Raw genomic sequence first — 16,037 nt, forward strand, 5'->3', positions numbered from 1 at the left:
AGCATTCAGGCTGTTTGGGAAGGGGCTGCAATGGAGGCTGTCCCCACCCTGGGGACATTGCCAAGGCAGGGAGCTCCCCTTTCTGGGATAGCTGGGGACACCAGTGGCTTCCTCCCCAGCTGTCTGTAAGAAGGGACTTGCTGTACATCAGGTCATCCCTGCACTCTTCCTGCCCTGTCTTCCCTCCAGTTTCTTATTCTTTATTGCTTTAGGAGCATTTGGGAGGCTTTGGATCATTTTGTGAGTGAGGTCCAGGTCAGGAGTGGATTTACCGGGGATGAGCATCCTAAAGAGGTTCAGCACACTCATGTTCCCCTCATCCCAGGGTGCTCCCCAGAGCACCGCGCTGGGTAGCCCTGGCCTGGCTGGGGAGCTGCTCTGGGTTGGGCTTCTCCTGGAACACCAGTGCTTCAGGGTGAGACTTAGGGACTGCTAGAGGAAAATGCAAAATTAGAAAGTCCTGACCTCTTCCTCGGGGGTTTCATTTTCTGATTGTAGGTGGTGCATTTCAGGGCATAAAGGGCACAGGGCAAAAAAACTCCACGAGTGCATGGCCCTGCACGTTGCAGCTCAACCCAAAGCGCTGCAGTCAGCAGGGCTTTCTGCCAAGGAAATCCTATGCTGAGTTCCCTCCTGGCCATCTCTGGTGGGCTGCCTGAAGGGACAGCAAAAATCCCAGCGTGTTTCCTGAACAGAGGAAGGGATAACCAATAGTCCCTGACTGGGTAAAGCTGCCTCACTCTCCGAGGGCAAGTGTGTGCGAGCTCAGTGAGCGTGTAATGGCTGCCATGCTCGTCTGCGGAGCCACCGTGCTGGGGGATCTTTCTCAGTGTTGCATGAAGGGCTTTGGGTTCCCTGGGGTACAAAAAGTGCTAGAGAAAACCCATCCCTTCCCTTGTTCTATTTCCTCACCTAAAATAAACTTCACACTCTTCTGCTGGGCTGGAATAGCCAAAACAGGTTGTGCATCCCCAGTGGAGCCACTCACCCCAACTCAGGCAGCCACAGCCAGACCCTCAATTCTCACCCAGAGATCATTAAAGAAAGCAAGTGGTGCCTACCTGCCCAGTCCTTTTCCTAGGGGCAAGGAGGGCAACAAGATGAAGAAAGGCCCTGAGATCCACTGGGGCAGGGTTGCAGTTTTCCCATGGGAAGCAAGCTGAGGAATTCCCATGCCCTGCTATTCCCCAAAATTTCTACTGCTGTCTGTCAGTTATGTTACAGATTTGACAATTCCTACTGCAGGCTGATGATATTGTGTGGGAGAACACAGGAGACTTGCTGAGACTGCCAAATTGCTAAACACGTGTGATGGGGGTCTCTCCCTTCCTCCATGTGTCTGAGCCTTAGAGGGGAAGGGGGAGGAAAGCTTAAGTAGCGCAGAAGAGGGAGGATGGATTGAAAGCTGCCTCTGTCATTGACTTGCTCCATTCTTTGGATTATTTCCCTGGGGCTCTCGGGTATTTTTATTATTAATAACTAATAATAATTTTTAGCACTTTGCAACCTGAAGGACCCTAAAGCACACCACATACTTCATAAGCTAATTACCAGCTGTGAGCCTAATTCCTCTCTTGGTTGTGACCATATCTGCTGAAGGAGCAGCTCAGAGTCACACTAGATTTACACCAGTTTAACTGAGGACAGCGTCTCCCTATAGATCCAGCTCGATATGTCAGAGACAAATGCAGTGTGGAGTTGGAGGTGAAAGATTTGAATTGCTTTTTCTCCTCCTTCGTAATTTAAAAATGACTAAGGAAATTACATTCAAAAAGCCTTGTGAACACAGCATTACAATTGCAAGATTCAAGATTTGGAGTTTGGCAATAGCCAAGTCCAAGTTCCTGCTGGGGTAGGGGCTCAGCCTGCATCTGAACCAAGGCACTGTACAGGTCGTGGCTGTGTCCCAGGCTGCACAGGCTACTTTTCACTGTGTAAGGAGGGCTGGTTTTCCCTCTTTTCTTGTCTGGTAAATCCATGCCTGTGCACGGTAACTTCCAATCACCCCTAGAGTTATAGTCTCACCACTGACCCAAAACATGACCTACTGTACAAGGTGAGCCTGGCTCTGTCCTCTGATGCACGCTCACAGATCAGCAACACAGTTATATCTGAGGACAAAAATGCAACCCGATAGGATGAGCTGAATTACAAATGTTCTGGCCCATGGATTTCCTCTGCACACTTCTGGGGAGAGACTAACCCAGCTGAGCTCTGGGTCTTTGAGTTCAAGTTGGAGATGGTGCAGTCCTTATGTCCTCATCTGGCTAGGATGTTGTTTACATGCTCTGATTTCTGAGAGTTTGATGTTGTAACCTTATATGCAAAACCTGTCCTAGTTACAATATTGTTGCCGTGACGGGGGGGGGGAGAAAAAAGAAGTAACAGCTCTTAAATACTCCCTTCATCCCATCCACCCCTTTCCCTCCAGGCTTACATTAGTATCTCCCTTCCTCTGACATCTGGATGTGCAGCCGTGGATTGGGATTGCCTGTGGTAGCTATGGAGCATCTCCTCTCCTCCCACACCTTATGCACATCATTACTCTCTCACTGCAGATAATTGCATCACCCTTCCTGTCACTCGGCTCACAGTTGTAGTGTCACATTTGACTCATTATACACACACACAAATGTTCTTGCTACAAATTGACAGATTTTTTTTTTAAATCCTCTGTAATATGTTGATTTCTTTCACTTGCCCTTTCTGTTTTGCTTGGACTTCTCTCCATGTCCTGATCACCTTCTGCCTTCACTTTTCCATCCTCCACCCCAGCAGCTCCGGCACTTAAGCTCCGGTCCTGGAGTTTAAAATGCAACATCATGCTACAACATCTGAGCACAACTATTTACAAACCCTTTTCTCAATTCTTTTTCTGGTTCCCCACTCATTTAAAGGCCATTCCTGCCTCTTCTTGCAAGGCAAATGCAATAGCTTTTACTGACTCAGCTGACAATACCTTGAAAACTCTGCAACAGGGCTCGTACGCCAGAAAGTTCATATGTTTTTCCTACCTAGAGTGACACCAGTCACTCTAACAACTGTAGAAATAGTTTCTAACCTCTCTCCTGAGGAATCAGAGATATTGCCAATGCTTTACACATTCACTGAATCACACAGGAAAATATCAATTAGAAAAACCAAATCATTTCATTGACATACATATGAAATCATAACATGCATTTGTTACATATGTATATATAGAACTGTTTTCAATTCTAGAATGCCAATACAGCAGGGAAATGTGAGAAATACAACATTAGGAGCAGCAAAGTTACCCACAGCTTTAGATTATTTAGATGAGCCTAATACATGTTTGTGTTTTGTACTATTTTCAGAAGAAATTCAGCTCAGGTTTGATTCTGGCAAAGTCTAGAAAACAGAGGAAATTGTTTACCGGGGGAGATGTTTGTACTGGATGTATGCAAAAAGGATTTTTTGAATGATTTTTATTATTGCTGTGTTGAGGTTTTTCATTTGTAACTTGGACAGATGTCTAGCAGTCCCTGAAAATCAGCCACCCGCAATGTTTCAGCTTATAAAGCTCAAATGTGCTGGATTTGTGCTTGCACCAAAACGCATTCAAGAGCCTTTGCCCAGTTTTCCCAGCCAATCTCACTCTCTGCCCATGACAAAGCATGGGAAATGTCAAGCCACAGAGAGGATATTTTGGAAGTTACAACCCTGTAAAATGAGGGTGTTTATAAATTGAAATCTTGATATAATTTTAATAATAGGTTTTGCTACCACTGCATCTCCACCCACGAACAAGGAATAGCTATAGCCAGCTGTAAGGCAGAGTCTATCCGCTACTTAGCAGCACGCAGCAGCGTTACGGAGCAGGGTGGGAAGGCGAGGAGGCTGCCACCTCCAAGGAAAAATGCAAAGCGATTCAAGGCTGAGAGCAGGCGCAGGGTCCGGCCGTAATGAAGCGCGATCCCTGTTCGCCACTGCCACAGCCGCAGCGCCAGGCCAGCGGAGCGCTGCAGGGGGGCCGGGAGGGTAACGCCGGGACGCTATGGGGCACTTCCGCACTCCCACGCTGTCAAGGCTTTATGGGGGGGACGCAGGCCACCTCCAGCGGCGCACGCGGTGTCTTCTTCTGTCATTAGCCCTCTCTTTTTCACCGGGTGAGTGTCAGGGAGGGCTGCAGAGAGCAAGCGAGGAGTAAGAGCTGAAAAAGGCAGAACGGGAGCCTTCTTTCCCCAGTGCTCAGTGGCCATTCACTCTACCTGTCCTTCCACCTCGTCGTCTCCTCCTCAGTGCTACCCCATACTGGCTTCTCCCACTTTTTTCTCCCCTGCCCATCTATGTCTGCATTTCTTTTTCTGTTTATTAACCATCTCCTGACTAAACTCATCTCCCCAGAATTGGTATTATCAAGCCATTTTACTGCTGTAGCTTTGGTCACTGCTAATGCACTGTGATATACCCCTTCCTTCGTGCTCGTCAAGGCAGCAATGGTCTGTAAGGCAGTGTTTGTACCATTTTTACTGCAGTAAACTCCCTTTATCATCTGATCCTTGGCAACAGCTGTAATAAACATGATTATTAATAATAAGGTGAGGAGAGCTGGTACCTTGTAGGCAGGGGGGATATTCTTTCATAACTATAAGATCAATTTCTATTTTGCATCAGTTCTTTTACAGGCTTCTTCACCACAATATCTGAATGATTTCCAGTGGCACATTAAGTGATGGGGCTTGATATCAGTCACATGTGGTTTGTTCTTTTATCCTCTCCCCAGGGAGAGAATTATGTATGCAACATACTGGTTATGTTGCTAGGGTTTTGTTTGGGTTTTTAACATATGCACTGCTGCATGTTTATGTTGGAGAAGACCACATCATAGCAGGCGCGTTGCATTTGGATAGGAAGGTGGTGAAATTTCTGATGGTCCTTTGTTCCCGTGGGATCTCTGCTATTGTCCCAGGCTCACCCTCTGCAGACCCCATTTGCTGCCCCACTGAGCTTCACCTTGTAGTGGAAAGTTCCTCTGTCCCTAAGGGGAGCTGTGGACTCTTTGGTCTTAAAATTACCTACCTGAGTCAAAAGGTATCACCACTAGCACAGTGTCCGCTGCCGCTGTGCAGGGTCAGAGCTGTTGGAGCAGCACCTGCTCAAGCCCCAGAATGACCATCCCTTGCGGCACAGTGGCTACGTTTGCTCGTATAACCCTGCACCCTGTAACCAAGGCCTTTAAATGTGTACTGAGGCACGTGAAAAGATGGCCTAATTTTTGTAAGGTGCTATCTATGGAGACATTCCCCAAGAGGGATAAGGAGGCCTTTTGAAAAGCCAGCCTTTCTTTTGGGCACATCAGCACAGGTGGGTAAAAGCAGATGCCCGTGAGCAGCCTGTGCTCCCTGCCACTGTGCTTTTCATCAGCTCCAAATCCCCCAAAACGATGAGTGCTCTCGAATGCTTCATTCTTGGAAGGGTGGAGAGCAATCAAAATGCCTTCGAAGGGCTTTCCCTGTGCTTCCCTTGGCACTTCATGAAACCTCACTCCTTTCTCTTGAAGTCATGTCAGGTTGGGCATTAACAACTCAGTGTCACTAGTGTCATTTTTTGACAGGGACGGCAGACCTCCTCTCCTGGTTTGGAAGCGCTTTGCCAATATGTCTAAGAAAGACAGGCCAACAGTTTGCCACGTAGCTGTGGAATTTGTCTTCCCAGCCCAGAGGCTGGCTCTGTGCCCCACTTCACCACCTGGTACCAAACAGACTCCACTCAGAAACAGGGTCCTGGAGCAGAAAGAAATGTTTGTGTTTGTGTCTGACTACCCGCCCTTTGTGCGCTGTTTCTCGCATCTCTTTCATGGGTAGATAGCAAATATTAGTTTAATCTGCAACGAAGATTACTTCTGGAGCAGTAATCACAAGTGTGAATTTGGGAGAGCTTTCACGTGTGTGCAGCCTTCGCGTTTATCTGGGAGAAGGTCACATCAAAAATGAGCATGTTACATTTGAACTGGAAGGTAGGGAGAATTATCTGGCCCAAAAGATCCAGTGTCTGATCACTTTCATATTTTTAATATAAATATCCTCAGGCTATTTCCTTGAGGCAGGGAAATACCGTTATTCCCATTTTGAGTGAAAGAAGAGGGGGGTTGAGTGACTTGCCTAAAATGATACAGGGAGCGTGTGGTGGAAAGAAGTACTGAATCCTTGGCCAACACCAAGCCGTCTTTCTGAGCTTTTAGAGACAACAGCTATATCCAGCCCCCTTTATTTATTTCTCTAGAAGCCATCATGCCAAAACCTCTGCTAAATTAGAGAGTGAGGCTGAAGGAAAGCTTTCAGTGGATTGCTTTTTTCCATAAATGGAAATATCACAAATCACTCTGGGAAAACAGGTCTTTCTGTTCTCGTCCCTCTTTGTCTGCTTCTCTCCTTTTGGACGTCTTTTCCTCTGCCTCTGGCTCCCAGTTTTCAGATGTACAGTCCTGACCATTTAAAAGTGTTCCTACCCTGCAAGGAAGGGAGTAGCTTTTCATTCTTTGGAACTTACTATTTTGCGATGGATTGCACTCTGCAGGCAAGCGAGACTTCTGAAAGAGACAGGGCTGCACAAAGCAGCACAAAAATAAACCGTATCACCAACAATACCGAGCCAGGTTCTCATCAGGGGTAACTTGGTCTGACTCTCACTGCAGCAGAGCAGACAGCTGCCAGCTGTCCTGGATAGACAGCATGTACCCAAACGATGACCCGGCCGCATTGGAGGAGGTCTCTTTGAGGGCTGAACGCACAGTTAACGTTGGTTTTCATGCATCTTAGACATTCAGTCCTTCTTGGCAGTATGGCAGGTTGTCTCTGTTCTTAATGCCCCAGCTGGGCAACTTTTGTCCCAGTCCAGGCACTGGGGAGTGCCTCTTGCACCAGTCCTAGCTCCTCCAGGCTGCATTTTCCAAAGCTTGGGCAGGCAACAAGCAAACGGTGGGGATCTCCTCTAAGGACTCCCAGCAATATCCAGGGAATGTGGGGACTGCTCTGTGATTTTCCATGGACCTGGGCAGACCCAGCCTTTCTGTCCTGAGACAAGTCAGATCTCCTCCCTGCCTCCTTTGCAGCCTGCACATCCCAAAGCAGGCTGCTTGAAAGATGCCCACACCAATATGCCAGGGAGAGGGAGGTGGCTGCGATGAACGAGAGAGACTGAGAAACAGGAGACAGATCTGGTGGGTGAGCACGAGAAAGAGGATGAGGGGAGAGCCCAAACTGCGCTGGGAGATCTGCAGGGAGGAGGTGGAAGCGTGTGGCTTAAGTTTCTCAGAGATGTGTGCGCAGGAGAAGCCAGAGAGCTCAACACCTGCCTGTTTCAGGGTTCGCAGCATGAAATGGCTCAAGTCGGGAAGAATGAGAAGGGCAAAGGGACACAAGTACAGAGGAGACATTGCTCTTACTTCTTTGAGGGGCTCTCAGACCCTACACGCCCTCCCAAATAATCATTTGCTCTTGCTCAGGCATTCAGGAGTATCAACTACAGGGTGGCGCATGGCTCTTCCCTCCCTAGCTCTGCAAACCGCACGTGCAGCACGGGAAAAGGCTGTTGTGTCAGACCTCGGCAGTGCTGCCGAGCTGCTCCATCCCCCTCCCCGCGTGTGGCCGCGGCACTTCCACCAGCACAGGTGCCAAGGAGGCTGCTGCACCATCTCAGCAGGCCACAGATGTCCGTCAGAGAATTGCTGAGTGACCTTGGCACAAGAAGTGACATCGAGGCCTTCCCTGCACCGAGCGGATTTCTGAACCGCCACCACCCGTCACTCACCTACTCCGTGTGCTTGCACAGCCGCTGGCACCAGCGCACCCACACCATGCCCTCTTTAACACGTCCCCGTACGGCACGAGGCAGAGGAGTGCTGTCACCCCCATTTTACAGGGTGGGACTTTAAGGCAGAGAGCAGTTGTTTTAACAGCATGCCTGTGGCACAGCAAAAACTGAATCTTGTTCTCTTTATTCCCAATTAGCGCATTAATGACCTAAATTCTGCATCCTTTCCCCATCTATTGCCCAGAGGAGCTAGGAGGCATTGGAGGAGAGGGTGTAGTAGCACAGGCGAATAGTCAGCACCCAGAGTCACAGCACTCTGTGCTGAGCACAGGCAAAGCAGGGGCTAAAGTGGGACCAGTGCTGCCCACCCTGCCCTCACGAACCCTGGCAGGGTTGAGCCAGGGAGGGGGATCAGCCTGGCGCAGCATATCAGCCTGCGGTGAAGGGCAGCTCCTCAATGCCATGGCATTTTAAGCAAGCCAAGGCTGGACACCCCAATGGCCAAGCACCCTGCTGAGCCAGACCAGCAAGGCCTTTTGGACACTCAGCACCAGGAGGAGATTTTCAAAGAGCCTGCATGTCCCCTCCCCCTGCCTAACCTCTAACTAGCTATCCCACACAAGTCCATATAAAAGACACCTTGCACAAGATGCAGCATCTTTCCTAAGCAGCTTGATTCTTCACATAGGAATTAATCAGGCTCAAACACATCAAGAAACAGAGTGGGGGAGAGGGAGAAGAGAGGAAGCAGGGAAAGGATGGCACAGAGTGAGGGGGTTTCCAAATGCAGTGCCTTTTCCCTCCTTGGCTGATTCCAACTGGGGGCTCTGGCTGTGTGCTGGGAGTCTCACCTGGGAGGTACATGCAGGCTCTGCCCGCTCCTTCAGTGTGTACGGGCAGGAGGCACTCGGCGTTCAGGATCTGCTGGGCAAGGAGCTGAAATCTGAGGCTGGAGACTTCCCCAGTGCCTCGGAGAGAGGCAGTGTTCACGTGCACTGTACAGCAGTGACCACAGCCAAAGGACCAGGGTGATCAGCTGCTCATCTGCCGCAGGCAGATGGCCCCAGGCAGTCAGGGGCAAGCAAGGGGAAGGACCCCCTTCATGCTGTATCTGCCTTCCTCACAGGTATTTAAACGGGCGAGTAGCAGGGTGGGAGTATGGCAAGGGAATTTGCTTGGCTATGAAGCTTTCCTTCCAGAAGATCCATGGCGGAGAAGCAAACGCTTCTTGAACCAGGTAACTGGATTGAGGATGGGTGATTAATAACCTCTTTTCACAACCTACAGTTTCAATGTGGGAATTACACTTCAGAGGTATATGGAGAGGCTTTGTTCCTACTTTCTTCTCCTATTACTTATCTCTTACATGCACACACACTCCTCTCTGCTGTCTCTAGCCTCTTAATGGAAGCTTTTTGAACTAGTAGTTAAAGGTGATAGGTATCTCAGAAGCATCAGACACAAGCCAACTGGATGCAGGAGCCGAGCTTGGGGGGTGACCTAGAGGAACCCATCTACCTGCCTTCTACAGCTATTTGCTCAGCACTGCCTCCCAAAGCATCCCAAACCTTGCTCCAGCAAGGCTTGGCCTCGAGAAGAAACTCAGGGGGAATCCTTTGCCATGCCTATCTATGCACCTCGTGTGGACACTGCAGTCCTCCTTTCTGGACAGATTATGTCCATCAGTTCTGTGTTAATGGCGAGCCAGTGCAACAGTACAGAGGGCAATGTAAGGGAAGGTGGGAGAAAAGGTTTGGGGGAATCCCAGGAGGTATAATGAAATTGCCTTTCACATGGTCACCCCTATACAAGCATGAACAACCTGATCCTTTGAGATACTGGTCAATCAGTGGTCATGATGATGATGTGGCTTGAGGATTACCTCTCTGGAGTGGTATTCCTGATTTCAAGAGGAGAGAGACATGAATGATGAAAATAAGAGCCTGGTAGACATCCCAGATGACAAAAGACTGGGAAGATGTCACTGGCCTCCTGCTGGGATGGCTTTGCTGGTCGTGAAGTGTGTAAAAAAGGGTGCCCCATGACTAAAGCTAGCAGAAGGCCCCGTATGTAAATCAGCCTGACGAAACTGAGGGTGACCAGCCCAGCTTCCCTCACTTAATGGTGGAAGATTTTGCTTCCACAGTGCAAAGGGTGTTTTTCTGCTGAGCTACATAGACACGCTTGCACCAAGCTTCTTGCAGCATTAGTCTGTGAGAGGACACAGGAGGAGGCCTGATTGATAAAGGTTTGCAAAAACAAGCAGTCATACAGAGAAAGTAGATTAAGAGCTTTTGTTCTTCTTGTACCACACCAGAACAACGGGATGTATCCTGCCCATGAAATGAATAGGCAGCAAATTCACAGCTGAGAGAAACAAATGCTTTTCCACCCAAACCTGATCACCCTGCCGTACACAGCACTGCTGGGATCCACCGAGGCCATGCCAGGTGAAACACAAACACCCACAGTTATGCCGGTCGATGCTGAGGGAAGGGATCCTGATCCTCGTGCTTCGCAGCGTGACCCAGTCTCTGGCTCCTCTTCCCATCCCACCTCCCTCAGAGGCAGGCAGCACTCTCCTGTCCATCTGCAACAGGAGTCATACCTGCCGGCCAAAGCCTCTGGTGCTCTTCACCGTTGAGCGAGGGGCACTGGGCTAGGTTGGCATCAGGCTGGATCCAGATGGCGAATTCCATGTTCCTGTGCAAATAAGAGGGAGATACACGTGCAAGTGTGTGTGAGGAGGGTACCTGGGCATTTAATGGGCATCCATACACGAGCGAGCACGCTGCCTGGGAGGAAGGCAGGGCAGGCGCAAAGGGCGACGCACAGGGCAGCTGTTCCTGTGAGGTAGGTTTTGGTGTTCTCATTTGTTCTTTTTTTCTCTTGTTCCCTAGGGAATTTTAAAGGTCTGTGTAAGCAAATCGATCACTTCCCTGAGGATGCAGATTATGAAGCCGATACAGCAGAATATTTCCTCCGTAAGTCTTCAGGCTCTTCTCCTTGCAACGGCTCGTTGGCGCTAGCGTCGGGTGCCTTTTGCTTTCTGAAGGTAGGGTGGTGGCGATGCTGGGACCTGTGGAGGTGACCCCAGAGCCTCACCACCCCCCAAAAATGTCTCTACTCTCACCTCCCTGGGGCTCTGCCCATGAGACAGTGGAAGTTTCAAACTCATAGTAACAACCAGTGGCATTTTTTATCAAAGGCAATTAATTACGATATAAATCCACAGTCTTCATTCAAGTCCATTGGAGAGCTGCTGAGTGGGCATAAGGTCAGGACCAGGCTAGCTGGGGCAGTGTGAGTGTGTGTGTGTCCTCCTAAAGCAGAGGAAGTTTATATTTCCTTACCTGATATGCCAGTTGCATCAGATTTAAGAAATTAGCTGGATTGTGTCCGAGGAGCACCTATTTCCATCTTCACCTTTCCGCAAACACCACCTGCCTACAGAGGCTGCAAATTTGATCTTTGCTGCTTTTAGCAATTTTAATGATGGGAATGGGAAGCAGGAATAAGGACAGATGTACCCCTTTGAAGAAAAGACCTGGTGCTCACCCAGGGCCCCTGGGAGAGGTGCGGTATCCCAGGCATACTGCGTCTTCTTTAGGAAACCTAAGCTGAGCTCCAAGTCCAGCCTGGGACATGCGGGCAAAGCTCACACCGCTTTGCGCATGGGGACAGGGAAGGCAGCCTGGCGAGAAGGGCAGATCCACATCACGTGTTGCCCTCCCTGATCACAAGTCAGCATTTCCACCTGCCCCAGAAGCAGGAGATTGCTCTTCCTGTAGTGCAGCTGAACAGGGATCACTCCTCCTCTTAGGTCCCTACCTTGCTATCCTGCGCTCCCTCCACAAGCCCAATGCCTTTTGACATCACAAGGAGAGATCTTCTCCCTTTAGAAATCTGAGATGGGAGATTTTGACCTCCCAAGGTTAAGCATCAGAGGGCCCCAAAGGCTGGGAGTCTTTCAGAATAGCTCGTGTCATCTGGGCGTGCTCCAAGCCAGATGTGGAGACCCAGCCCTGCGGCAGGGATGAGAGAGATAATTTAGGCTCTGTGCGGCTCATTTGTATGTGAAAAGAGGCGGATCTTATGCTGCTTCCTCTTGGTTTCTCAAACAGTTCTTCATCCACTGTAAATTGTAAATAACCCAGGGAGGTTGCCTCTTTCAGATGCCTTTCTGCAGCATTGGTTTCTTAATCACTGCATGGCCCCTGAACAGCAGAGCTGAAGACTGGGGTTTGATCTGGTTTGGCACAGTGACTGTGCAGGCTGCCTCTGAGGGCAAACCAGCTCTTGCAGAGTTATTTAGGAGCAAGGAAGCTGCTTGCAGCATCAACTGCACTTCAGAAAGAAGAGTTGGGGGAAGGGGGCAAACATCTCAAGAAGGATGGGTCTGTTCCCTCAGAGGGAACAAGATCTGAAGACAAAAACTGGCCCAATGTCAGAACCTGACGGTGTCCCCAGGGTAGAACCCTTTTTAAGAAAGAACTAGGTTCAAAGAGGGATTTGGCAAGTCAGTAAAGGACTACTTGGGTCATTCCTGAGGGAAGTGGGATTTCTGCTGGATTAGACCTGACTGGAGATGGATCCCACTGAACAGCTTCTTCCCAGGACTTTTGCCAAACCAGCGTCCTGGGCGCTGTGCATGGGCAATGCCTGGCAGTACTGGCAAGATCAGCGAGGAAGTTGTTTACTAGTATCAGACTAGGCAATTCCCTCATTCAGGGGACCAGGACGATTGTGGGGCAGTGCCCATGGCCTGGCTAGAAGGGCTTAGACTTCATTTCTGCCAGCTGTCAGAACCATAAGGTGTCTTAGGCTTTTTGAAATCAAACGCCTATTGTCAGAAAGGAAGCAGAAGCATCCCTGCATTTCTTTGCTAGCAAACACTCGACTTAGAGAGCAGACATGATATGAGGGAGCATCCAAACACCATCATGAGTCCCCTTCTCTTTAGACCAAAGAGTCTGGACCCAGGAAGACTGGGTGAGATTCTGCCCCTCTCTTGCTGGCATGGTCCTCCTGAGGGGCAGAAAGCAGGGGCTGAGCGAGGCTGCTGTCCTCCCCCATCACATAACGCCCGCAGCTCCCTGTGTCAGCCAGCAACTTCGTGTTCTCCCAACAGACGTGAATTTCAGCATTAAGACCCAGATAAAACTGATGTGGTCAGGGCCAGGCTGTGGGACTGACCAAGCATCCCTCTAGAAACCCTCTGAACAGCGGATATCTGCTTGATGTTTGCTTACTGCCATTTAAGCTTTGCATTGTCAAATCCCGCCTTGCTTTCCAGAAGCTATGAAGATGGTTATTAGCACTATCCTGTTCCCTGAAACACAGCCAGGCAGAACTGGAAAGCAAGCAAGAGAGGTTTCTCCCTGCCTTTTGCATTCCCCATGTGGGCTAGGGCCCCCCTCAAAGAGCCAATTGCTTGTGCCTGGTAGGATCCTGATGCCAACAGGGTCTTTGAAGCATGGTCTCTGCTCGCTTAGGAAAAAGTCCTGCGCTTGTTTCGGTAGGGTTCATTCTTGCAGGCAAGGTGGGATTAGCTTTCATTTCCCCTTCCAGATCTTTGCTCCACCAGCAGAATTGCACCCGCCTGTCTGATACCTTTCTTTATCAAGCAAGGCTTCATTTCACACTTTAACAGCTTATTTTCTCTTGGGAAGGGAGGAGGGAAGGGCTTCCGAGTTAAAAAATATGAATATTGGCAACACAAACTCAGGCAGACCGTTGGTACCCACAGAACAGCCCACGAGCAGTATGTGCGTGTGTGCATGTGTACGCGGGTGTGTGTATACACAGTCCTGGCCTTTCACTGTGTGAAAACGAGACAGTCCCACCAGAAGCTTTGGGGTATATTTTGTATGTGCGTATGAGCATATACGTGCATCTATGCCATTGCCCTCTGCTGGCTGAGCTCTTCCCATATTGACCGATGGAGAGCGTGCGTGTGTGGGAGCTGGCACATCCAAAGCCATCACTGCCCTCTGGAAGGAGCCCAGTCATTTAATCACTAGGATAAGTCCAGCGTTTCAGCACACAGGGCTGGGATTTTCGTTTCTCAGTGCTCACTGCAAGCGCGGAGCAGTGCACGGCACCAGGAGCTCCTTCCCAGCCGTAAAAAATCTGTCCTTGAGATGCTCGTGCCCTTTTGGGAGGATTTGAGACTGAGCAGCTCCGCGGGAAGCATTTGGGTTGCTGCTCTTTGAAGAGCAGGCTCAAACAGCAGCATCCTGCAGGAGGAGAAGCCGGATGGTGCCAGGGCTCCCCCTCCAGCCCACAGCCCCCCCTAAACTGGAGGAAAAGACAGCGTGAGGGGGGACAGGCAGCACAGGCAGGCTTCCAGCTCAGCTACTGACCCCACAGCCCCCTCTGCCTCCCCGTGCCAGGCCACCGGCTTCATGGCAGCGTCAGCAGCCAGGGTGTGGGAGAGCTGCTTGGGACCGCTTTCTTTTTCTGACGCACTTTGTTTCTCTCTCCCCTCCGTCCCCCGCCGCCTTTATCCCTCCTTGAATTACTTCCCTCCTGCACATTGCCCTCCGTCTCTCCTCTTTGCCCCCACCCACAAAATGTGCTCACGTCCCCCCATCCCCTCGCCCCGGCGCTGTTTCTGTGCCCCTTTTTCCTCTCTCTCACACCTGCGCTGTTCTTTCTGCCCTTCTCCCTCTCTCCTCCACAGGGGCTGTTAGAGCCTCTAGTATTTTCCCGATCCTGAGTGTGATTCTGCTTTTCATGGGTGGACTCTGCATTGCAGCCAGCGAGTTCTACAAAACCCGACACAACATCATCCTTAGTGCCGGCATCTTCTTCGTGTCTGCAGGTAAAGGGATGCACAGAGCCTGCTGGGCTCTGAGGGGTGGAGGGGCTGCCCAGCCAGGGCATCCTGCAGGGGCACGGTTGCCTAGGTGGGAGTGCCTGTGTCTCCCAGACCCAATGAGCCTTATTCAGGGTGAAAGCAGCCTCCCAAGGATGCCTCTCTGCCCCACCTGCTCGCCTTGCAGAGACAGGCAGCAGCGCCCTGCAGGCAGGGGCTTTCCTGCTGCCTGGGAGCTGCTGGAGGGAGAGGATTTCCCTACGTCTGGCATCTCTCAGGCACCAGCTGGGAGTGTGGCAGGCACACAAGGAGGGTCTTGCTTGGGTTTCCCAAGGAAAGCTGCCCACCGGGAGGGGATGGGTGGCTGAGGGCCCTCCCATCCCTGCCTCCAGGGGGCAGAGGCTTAACCTCACGCACCCGTCGCCACACTCAGCCTTCCTGACATCTCCCTCTCTCTCCCCTGCTGGCCGGCTGGTAGGTCTGAGTAATATAATTGGCATCATCGTATACATATCAGCCAACGCTGGAGACCCCTCCAAGAGCGACTCCAAGAAGAACAGCTACTCCTATGGCTGGTCCTTCTACTTCGGGGCCCTGTCCTTCATTATAGCCGAGATGGTGGGAGTGCTGGCCGTCCACATGTTCATAGACCGGCACAAACAGCTGCGTGCCAACGCTCGTGCCACGGACTACCTCCAGTCCTCCGCCATCACCCGCATCCCCAGCTACCGGTACCGCTATCAGAGACGCAGCCGCTCCAGCTCCCGCTCCACTGAGCCTTCACACTCCAGGGATGCCTCTCCTGTCGGGATCAAAGGGTTCAACACCCTCCCATCAACAGAGATCTCGATGTACACCCTGACCAGGGACCCACTGAAGGCAACCACCACCCCTACCGCCACCTACAACTCCGACAGGGATAACAGTTTCCTCCAGGTTCACAACTGTATCCAGAAAGAGAACAAGGACTCTATCCACACCAACACAGCCAACCGCCGGACCACCCCGGTATGAAGCCGTCGCCAGGAGCTGAAAATGGGGCAGGAGCGGGCAGGAGGAGATGGGGTGGGCTGCGGGGTGGGGAGGGTGGAAGGGGGCAGGGGGCAGGAGGGGGGTGGGAAGGAGGAGGTGGAAGCGCCCCTTGGGGGGGTGGGGACCTTCCCAACGCAAAAAAAAAAAAAAAAATCCACAAAAAAACAACAAAAACAAACAAAAAAAACAACAACAAAAAAACAACCAACGAACAAGCAGATACGCAGACAAACAAGCGAGCGAACAAAAAAACAGACAAACAAACGAAAAGGAAATGCAAGGAAAGAGACAACAGTGAAAAAAATTCTTTAAAAAAAAGGAAAAAGAAAAAAGAAAAAAAAGAAAAACTTTAAAACTGAGAGAAAGAGATTTAAAAAATAGAAATAAATTTAAAAGAAAATGCATGATT

The 16,037-nt window shown here is 50.5% G+C and overlaps 1 protein-coding gene across 2 annotated transcripts in view; it reads left to right on the top strand.

Annotated features, from left to right (window-relative positions):
- The window catches only part of CACNG2 (calcium voltage-gated channel auxiliary subunit gamma 2), a 51,885-nt gene extending 36,221 nt beyond the window's left edge, over positions 1-15,664 (top strand). The window contains exons 3-5 of one of the 2 annotated variants that reach the window (XM_009475162.2): positions 10,677-10,760; positions 14,462-14,602; positions 15,075-15,664. In XM_009475162.2, the coding sequence (XP_009473437.1) occupies positions 10,677-10,760; positions 14,462-14,602; positions 15,075-15,610 (761 nt within the window). In that variant the 3' untranslated portion in view covers positions 15,611-15,664. The remainder of the gene's footprint in view (positions 1-10,676; positions 10,761-14,461; positions 14,603-15,074) is intronic. The other variant, XM_009475160.2, reaches the window with a different exon arrangement.
- Positions 15,665-16,037: the final 373 nt, after the last annotated feature.

Source organism: Nipponia nippon, unplaced genomic scaffold (genome assembly GCF_047370975.1).
Source record: "Nipponia nippon isolate SJK-2023a ecotype South Korea unplaced genomic scaffold, ASM4737097v1 scaffold_3, whole genome shotgun sequence".
Classification (NCBI taxonomy): Eukaryota; Metazoa; Chordata; class Aves; order Pelecaniformes; family Threskiornithidae; genus Nipponia; species Nipponia nippon.